Below are 9,436 nucleotides of genomic sequence, written 5' to 3'. Positions count from 1 at the left end.
CAATATATCGTTTTAGAATTACAACAAAGAATGTTGACTTAAAATACAAAAGCCTATTATAAATATTTTGGGTTTCGATTAAAAGTAAAGATGTGAAATAAAAAAGGTTGACAAAATTAAGAATATAACATGTCACAATGGTTTGCTTCCGATTACTGTCATGATGATGTGAAATTGTTGAATTGGATTATTTTCAATTTAGAAATTATGATCATGTCAAATTGATAGGTGGAACCACTTTTCACGTACCATAATATTTATTTATCGCAAATATGAGCTAAATAAAAAGATAATAAGAATATAGACTCCTTATTTTGAGATTGTCTCTTTAAGAGACGATTTCTCACAAGAATAGTTGTTTGTTTACTTAAAAAATGAATTTATAAAAGAATTTGAAGTCTCTGTGAAACAATTTAGTTTTGGAAAAACTTAATAACCAACAATTGCCTCCGTAGCATAGTGGTAGTGCGTTCGCTTCGTAAGCGAAAGGTCGTGAGTTCGATCCTCGCCGGGGGCTTTTTTTGTTATTGCTTTTCCACTACAATTGTTTAACTTCTCCCAACATTGAGATGTTCTTTTTAAACAACCCTTATATTCACGTACAATTGTTTAACTTCTCCCAACATTGAGATGTTCTTTTTAAACAACCCTTATATTCACGTGAGGAATCTTAAAACGCAATTTAAAAAGTTTGTAGTATTTTTAAAATTGATGATGATATATTTTTACTTTCCAATCCAGCTTTAGCATCAAACTTTCTCTGCAGAAGAATTTATTTAATTTAATTGACTGTAATTTTATTTATTAATTGCCTATTACAACTGTTGTATGACTTTCAATTAAGAAATTGTTTTTTATAAAATCAAAAAAGTGAATAGATAGACAAAAAATAGCGTAACAATATAAATTCTTTTTTCAACATATATCTCGGTGATCCTTGGTACCCGAAACACTTGATCAGGTATTTGCGATTATTTTGTTTTGGTTGCCACTATTAGCGACCAACTAGCGACCAACTGTCTCCCTTTGTAGGGGAAATTAGCTATTAAAAAAGAAAATAGTAAAAAATATAGAATATTTTATCATTATTAAAAATTCATATTAAGTTCTATGTCACCATCAAGTACGTTCTCCTATCTTGCAACGTCTAAATTGTGCTTGAAGTTTCCATTAGTTATAACTCTAGCTTATATCTAAATGATGTTTAAATTGCACTTTGGCCTAAATATTTTTAGAGTTCCAATTTTGAATTCAAATTATAATCTCGAATTTAGTACTCTTTTAACAATTTTTTAATATTTAATTATTAGTGTTACCATTATTAGATATTTCTAGTCTCTCTATCCCAATAGATTTAAAACAAAGAGAAATTGTCGAGTTTTTAAAGAATTGTTAATAAATGAATAGAGTGAATGAATTGTGTGGATAAAATTCAAAAAAGAATTAAATGGTATAGATGAAATAAAAAAAAGTAATAGGTCATTGTAAAAAAATAAAAATAATGTAAAATAAATAAGACAGACCAAAATAACAATAAATACAAAATAAATGGAAGATAAGGAGTATAACGTACCTATCAATAAAGTAGTGTTCCATAGTCGGTGACACATACGTTTTACATACATGATGTAACATGTAAGATCACTCAACAATTTGTATTCAAAGTCTGATTTTGATATGCATTTATTAGTAGCTCTCTATGGACCAAACCTTAAAGATTTCATTTTACTCGTCAAGATTTGTTTATAAATTCTATTTTGACTCACTCACTCGTGTTTTTTTTATTTTTTTATTTTCACAAGAATTTTGAAGTTTAGATTTATCCAACATCTTGGATGTTTGTACTTAGATTGAAATTTTACTAACTAGTCAAAATGGAATGGAAGGAAATCGATAAGGAGAAGTATGGGTGGCTTGATTTATTTTTTAACCGTAAGTTTACATATACGTGTAGCTAACAGGTTAAATTAAGGGAAACTAGATTAATGATAACTAAGTGTAAAAAAACTTACATAAATCCAGTGTATGTTTCTAGACCAACCTTTTTCCTTACATATGAGAAGCTAATTTAAGGAAAAAAAAAAAAAAAAAAAAATATTTAATTTAACCAAAGAATTAATAATAAACTAATAATAAAAACTAATATAACTATGAAAAAGATGCCAAAATCCTTCCTGCTGCCAGCATATAATGTTGAGTTGGCAGTCACCAAATGGCCACCAAAACCGACTCGACTTTAAATGTGTGCCAAAACCTCTTATACAGAAGTTAAAGTTGACTAGGCTTTTTTCAGAAGCTGATAAAAAGTCGAGGGTGTCGTATTAGGGCATATAATATCGTTAAAAGTTCTTAAAAAGTCTAGTTTTCAGCACCACTAGTGTTGCATCAACAAAATCTTTCTAACAAAAGATATAATCAAAAGAGTGAATATGTATCAAATTTCATCTTACAACTCTTGCATTATGAACACTTTTATACTCTTTTGTTTGTCTTCTTTGTCAAACTTATCAAACCAAGCCAAAATAATCTTATGATTTATACTAACTCCCTCATTATTAAAACCATAAGAATTATGGTTAAAATGATCAAAAACATTTAGAATCTAGATAAATAATTAAATTAGCATAAATCTTCCAAAATAAACACAAAATTACAATTATATAAATTATGTGAATAAGGGAAAATAATAATATCAATGTTATGAGTGGTTTGACATCAAAAATAGAAATGGAATCACTTATAAGTTGATTTCCTTGCATGTCATTATTTAAATATGAATGAATTTTAATCACCCATAAAATAATTTAGTCATGTATATAAGATCATAAAAAATTATATTTTTTTAAAATTATATATATAAATAAAAGATAAATAGTTTATTTGACTTGGTCATTTATATATGAATACATAATAACTTAGTACTCTAAAAGAAAAAGATAACGTATTCGTATAGTTGTGAGACATATTTTTATCAACAATACATCTTGTATGAGACCGTTTCAAGGTGAGATAATTTCAAAATAAAAAATTTATAAGCTAAAAGTTATTATTATTGGGTTAATTAATTCAAATATGAAACATGTCTCAAAGTGAGATCGCTCATACAAGAATAACGTTAAGCTCAACCAAAATAAATAGTAACATTTTAATTGTATATCATACAAATACAATCATAGTATAACTGATACAATAATTTCTTAATTTCAACATAGGTTACTGGTTATTAGACATTATAATATTTACTAGTACGTAGATGCGTATATATAATATAAATGTATAATCTGTCTCGGGCCGGGGGACTTCTTTGGCCGCGCTCTCCATTATGGGTATGAGTTGCCGCCGTCTTTTCCTTCCCAGATCATGTTCATAGTTTTTCTATGATTCGAGCGAGATACACCGAGTAGGATGATGATGATGTATAATAAATTGTAAACATAAAAAATTCATTCTGCATCTCACATAGATAGAAATTTGTGATTCTAAGTTTTTGTATGGTATTTTCAATTAATTGGTAATTAGAATTGATTTAATTAACATAGTTGTACATTTATTGCTATATACTTTAATTACAAAAATAAAAAAATACATATGAAAACTAACTAATTCTTATATGATTTGTTTACTTTTATTTGGTGGTAAGTTTATACAATCCCTACAAGCAATAGACGAGAGAGTTTAATCCATCCTTTAGATGGCGAGGACCGAACTGCTGACACAAAGAATAAAAGAGAAAATTCTCAACTATTAGACTAACCCCTAATTAATTCTCTATTATGATTTTTTTATCTAATTATTAGTATTTATATACTAGCTTAATTTTTCGTGCAAATACACATAATATCTTAATTATATTCAAATTATACTATTAGTTTTTTATAAATAAATCAAATAAGAACTTAGAAGTAATGACCATGTATCCAAAATAGATGCTCAAAACTCAAAAATAAACATGTAACACATTAAAAAATATTTATTAAATTATAGTTAAGAAAATACAAAATAATTATGGAGGAAAACTCATATTTATAGTGATATAAACGTTTATGATTAAAGAAATCCATTCCATTTAGTTCAAGACGTACGATTGCATGGTCTAATATGACTGCTAGCTACTACAGTTGGACTGTTAGGTTTGTATGTAAATTGTGGAGTAAAAAGTTGTAGTTAAATGACAGGTATACCATTGAAGAAAGTATAATCGAATGACTAACACATTAATAAAAATAATTTAATCGAACTAAAAATTATCGTCAAATTATAAATACAGTACAAAAATAGTTATATAAAAAATAAGTTTAAAGTCTACGTTTTTGTTTTTTAAATGGAAAATTTTTTAATTTGCAACTTTAAGATATATGGGAGAAACCATAAAGGCGCCAATAAGAATCCCATAAGTGCCTTAAAAATTTTTAAACTGAATTCTTAATTATCCATATTAAGGATACATGTACGATACTTTGTTAATAATGACCGATCAATTCAACATGAAATCCACATATTTTATATCAACGTGAAATATGCCTCGTATTTGGGCTCAATAGTAGTATTTTTGAGCTTATGAGCTTTTTATTTTGAGGTTTTCTAATTGTGAGACGGACTCACACAAGACGGGCTGATTTTATATAGGGTGTCAAGGAATCAAGGCAACTAACCACCAGTTTCAATAAATGAAGCCCCTAAATATGTGTACTCTTGACTATTATGCCTCCTCACATGAGATTTCTTTGGTTAGAATGAAGGTGAATATAACACATGTCCTATTCATACAAGGTATTAAATATTCCACTTGAAATGAGAGGTAAATTAGGTTTGAACTTGAGACTCTTCGGTCACAAATTAGTGATCCTATGTCATGTTAACCTATGAAACGATTTTAATGAATCAACTCAATCAAAAGTTTAACCTCATAGTTTAAGCTTCATAATATATTATATAGTCTATAGAATTGGCTCATTTGGATACCAATATGAGAAGGGAAGGGCAGGAAAGGGAATCAAAAGCAGAAACTACTATACAACTTCAATAAAACATATCCTTCCAATAATCAAAAGATTTAGAAGGAAAATATGTCAATCACCCCTTCCTTTTCCACCCTATACGAAAATATTACTCAAGTATAGCGTAAAAGATAGAAGAAATAAAAAAGACGACACTTAAAGTAACTTTGTATAATATTATGGCAAGAAAATGAAGGAAAGGAAGGAATTAGCCAAGTGCATGTATATGTTCAATTCCTTCTAAAAATCTTGATGTATATTTAAAAGATTTATTTTCTACAAATATAAAAAATCCCCTTTCAATTCATTTTTTTCATTTACTTCCCTAATGAAGGAAATATATAGAAGCATCTTGCTTACATTTTTATCCCCTTTATTTTCTTTCCTTCAAACTTAGCACTAAATTCAATGAGCAAGACATTAAGAGAATATATCAATGGTGTAATTAGGCCATATATAACAATTGCCTTAATTTAAATTATTTGGAATTAATCCTAAATCCAAAAAATGGTTCCATAACCTTAATTATATTATAAATACTCTTAGTTTTTTTATTCTCTTTTTGGCAAAACAAAGCATGCTTATCTTCTAAAATACGAGTAGTAATACCATAATTCTACAAATTAAAGTTGATGAATATATCATCCATCTTAATAAAATCTCTTTGAACTATTCATAATCAGAAAATTAACCCAAGGAAATTTCAAAACATAATGGTCAAAAGAAAAAAATTTGACTAGTTTACATACATATATATACTATTAATTAAGTAGTATGTAAATTATCTCAAAAAAAATTAAGTTTAATATAAAGAAGTAAATTTATCATATGAATTCCTAATTTTTTTCACATAAATTTTTCCTTAACTAATTATATTTCGAGCATCTTACATGAACAAATTCAAAGTCATATATATATACAACCAAGAAGATCAATATTTTGAATCATTCCTAAGTTAAATCTGATGAAATTAGACCAAGAAAATGCAAACAACATGTATAGCTTTGAAGTAATAAAACTCTAGCTTTTCTTAAGTTAAATAAAAAAGAATTCAAGTGAACACAAGAACATTCTAAAACTCACCTTGGCTCCATTTTTTTTTTTTTTATTATTTAGCTTGTGTTCAAAATAGACCCAACTTTATAAATAGACTGATAATTGTGTAAAACCTACATGAACACAACACCTGAATTTTAACCAACTTATAACACGCACATGACTCGAAATCAACCCGATAAATCGTTGAATACCTTTATTTTAGCTTATTAAAAGCATAGCTGGTATAGACAAAAGTGTAGGCTGTTTCTCTTGAAGCCCTATTACATCTAGTAGGGTCCACTGCATAACTTCTAAGAACACCAAATAATTTAGTGCAGACTGTTAATTTTGACATGATTAATTAATTACTCTTATTATAAGAAAACATATGACTAAACATGTATCATCATCCACTATCTAGACATTGCATTGCAATTTCAAGAAACATGTCTAATAATACAAGTAATACAAAAGTTTTATGTAAGCTTACATTGATCAAATATGAAACTTGTACTCATAGTCTTTGCTCAATCTTCAAACATCCATCTTTGGAGATTTCTATTCTTTCTCTTTCCCATGATCTTGTGATCTTTAAACATATCATCATGAATTATCCCAATGAGTCCCGTCCAAGGGTAGAGTCTGGTTGATCTTTAAGCATATCTATTCAACTAATTCCCTGAAGATTCCTTCCACAAACTCTGATCATTCTTCCCTTGACGATTATCTTCATCATTATGTTGCAAACTCGAGTCATGATTCATGCTCAAAGGGAAAGGTTTCATCTCCGATCCACTTGAGTTTTGGAAGGAAGATGAGTAAGAATTACTAGACAAATGAAATCTATTGAAAGCCCTCATTTCATTCTCAACTTGTTGTAGATGATGATGACTACTACTATTCACAAACAACCCATGATTATGATTATGATTATGAGGAAAATAAGATGAATTACTTGGCATAGAATTACATTGAAACAATTGAGACATAGAAGAAAGTGATAATGAAGATGGTTGTTGTGTTGAGTTTCCAAATTGACTCAAAGATAAAGTTGAAGGTTCCAAATAGTAATAATTAAACATAGGATTATTACCTAAAAAGGAAGGTTGACTATGGTTTTGAGAACTTAACATACTATTATTAGTACTACTTGCAATTGGGAACAAATTTTGAGCCAAAATTTGTGATGTACCTCCTTGATCATGACCATTATTATTATGATCTAATCCTTTTTGTTTAGAATCCCAATACTTCAATTTAGCCACAATTGATTGATCATCCTCATCTTCATCCCCATCCCCATCCCCATCATTGTTTTGCAAATGATTTTCAAAATTAGAATCATTAATATTAATACCCATTACTTCTTTCCTAGAAGATAACAAATTAGTATCAAAAAAAGGAGAAATAACATTAGAAGAAAAGGGTAACCCATAACCTTGATGATGAGTAAAAGTAGTAGGAATCATGGGTAAAGGAGGGAGTTTATCAATATCATCTTTAGTAGAATCAATTAACCAATCAATAACTTTACTTGGTTGATTTAAACCAAGCCTATCTTGAAGATCATAGAGTTGAATTGCTGTAGGCACTGAGAGTCGAATCCTTCTATCTCTTAATCCTTTAATTGTACACACTTTACTATGTCTATCTTTTCCTCCAAATGTACGTGATGCTCTTACTATTCTTGGATTGTTCTTTAACCCTGATGACCATTGTCTTGATCCTGACCCTGATCCTGACCCTAATCCTGATCCCGATGCTAATAATGATATACTTGGTTTGTGTTCTTCCGTTACTTCTTGCTTTGTATTGTATGATACACCTTTTTCTTTAAATCTCATCATTTTCGATCTATTAATCGATTTCAATCTTTTGAGATTAAGATTCTGACATCATTGCTGTTGTATGATTTCTTATATTTTCGGCTGAAAATGTGCACACTATAGTCAAATGAAATATTTGGTTAACTAAAACCTAATTAACAAATTCTTAAATAAGACAGTTTGATGGTGAGATTATCTTTATTATACTGACTCATATATATTTAGTGAGTTAAAATGATCACTTATAATTTTAAAGTGATCAATCAGAGAATTTGACTAATTATATGAACTCTCTTATAAGAAAACGGTCTCATATAAGACAAGCTAAACCTAATTAGCTGGATATACGATTTCAACTTTTCCGTTTAGTTATAGGGGATTATTTTTTTCCCGAAATTACAAAATTAAATAATGAAACTAACAAGATAGTTAATGATTAATATGATACATACACCAGATTTGATTAGATGAAAAAAGTAGAGTTTGAATTAATCATATAAACTATATTTTTTATTTTCTCTAAGAAATCAGTAATTAGGGTTTGTATCAGAATAAATAAATTAATTGTATATTATTTCTCTTAATTAAGATCAATCAATAGTAAATATAAATAAACATGTAGAAGGAATCAATGAAAAACAAAGATAATTGTGCATAATTAGCGAAAATTAATGAACATGGAAAGTACTAATGCTCAAGCTTAAAATTAAACCTTATAGCTTCAACTACAATAAAATTAAGAAGTTGGAAGAATCATGGGTCAGCAACTGATTCCATTTTTTCCATTCGACTTTTATGATAGAAATTCGATTCTCACCGGATCAAATCCTCTCTCATTTGTAGTGGATTTCCCAATCTAAAATCAAAAAATTAAAAAAAAAATTAAATAATTGGAAGATGATGAACTTACATAATTATAAATCTAGAGGCTGATGACAAGAATCTTGCTATCTGTCTTTCAAAAATGGAAATATATGGAGGCTGTTAAAGGAGAAAAATGAGTAAAATGTTGAAGATTAGTTATAAAAGTAGAAAGTTTAGGTTATTGTAGATGATTTAGTTGGGAGTGGGAGTAAGAGTAGGAGTGAGATACTGATAGATGTTAATATGTTATATATGTAAGGGGAGGTGGGCAAGAAATAAAGATACTTCATATCAGAGGGTTCTAAAGCTGCCAAAAATTCTTATCTATCATTGTGCAAAGAGAGGATAGAGAAAAGTGTTTTTGAGGGCGTGCGAGGTGATTAATTGTATAGGTTTTTTTTTCTCTCGTATAGAAAAAGTTAATAAAAAAAATATGTTAAGTTTATTAGAAAAAATAAATATATTTACTATTAATATGACACAAAATAAAAATTTTGCATAGGGCTCTAAATTTTTCAAGACGACTCTAAGAGAGAGAATGATGAGATACTCTGTTGTCTCTTTGATTTTGCATCGAATAAAAAGTCGATTGTTTTAAAAAATATAAATATTTAAAAGTGAAAAGTTAAATTAAAATGTATGAATTAGATTAAGAGAAAATAATGATTCGATTTTCAAAAACAATAATACAAAATAAAAATAACAATTAAA

At 28.1% G+C, this 9,436-nt stretch overlaps 1 protein-coding gene and 1 non-coding gene across 3 annotated transcripts; one reads left to right on the top strand and one right to left on the bottom strand.

Moving 5' to 3' along the window:
* Positions 1-445: 445 nt before the first annotated feature.
* On the top strand, positions 446-517 carry TRNAT-CGU (transfer RNA threonine (anticodon CGU)). The gene has a single exon. It is a non-coding gene; the product is annotated as a tRNA-Thr (tRNA).
* Positions 518-6,381: 5,864 nt separating this feature from the next.
* Positions 6,382-9,028, bottom strand: LOC130798393 (transcription factor TCP17-like). Of its 2 annotated transcripts, none has more exons than XM_057661349.1 (2): positions 8,772-9,028; positions 6,382-7,963 (listed from the first exon to the last, which is right to left on the bottom strand). In XM_057661349.1, the coding sequence occupies exon 2, from the start codon at positions 7,880-7,882 to the stop codon at positions 6,707-6,709; it is 1,176 nt and encodes a 391-aa protein (XP_057517332.1). In that variant the 5' UTR covers positions 7,883-7,963; positions 8,772-9,028; the 3' UTR covers positions 6,382-6,706. The 2 variants fall into 2 exon arrangements, with proteins under 2 accessions (XP_057517332.1, XP_057517333.1); XM_057661350.1 differs by having other exon boundaries at positions 6,382-7,978; positions 8,772-9,010.
* Positions 9,029-9,436: the final 408 nt, after the last annotated feature.

Source organism: Amaranthus tricolor, chromosome 13 (genome assembly GCF_026212465.1).
Source record: "Amaranthus tricolor cultivar Red isolate AtriRed21 chromosome 13, ASM2621246v1, whole genome shotgun sequence".
NCBI classification, from domain to species: Eukaryota; Viridiplantae; Streptophyta; class Magnoliopsida; order Caryophyllales; family Amaranthaceae; genus Amaranthus; species Amaranthus tricolor.
The sequence above is the reverse complement of the archived record's forward strand: the minus strand, read 5'-3'. Positions and strand labels throughout refer to the sequence as shown.

Excerpts from the sequence above, each read along its gene's own strand:
- LOC130798393 (XM_057661349.1), bottom strand. The coding sequence starts at position 7,882 with ATGATGAGATTTAAAGAAAAAGGTGTATCATACAATACAAAGCAAGAA.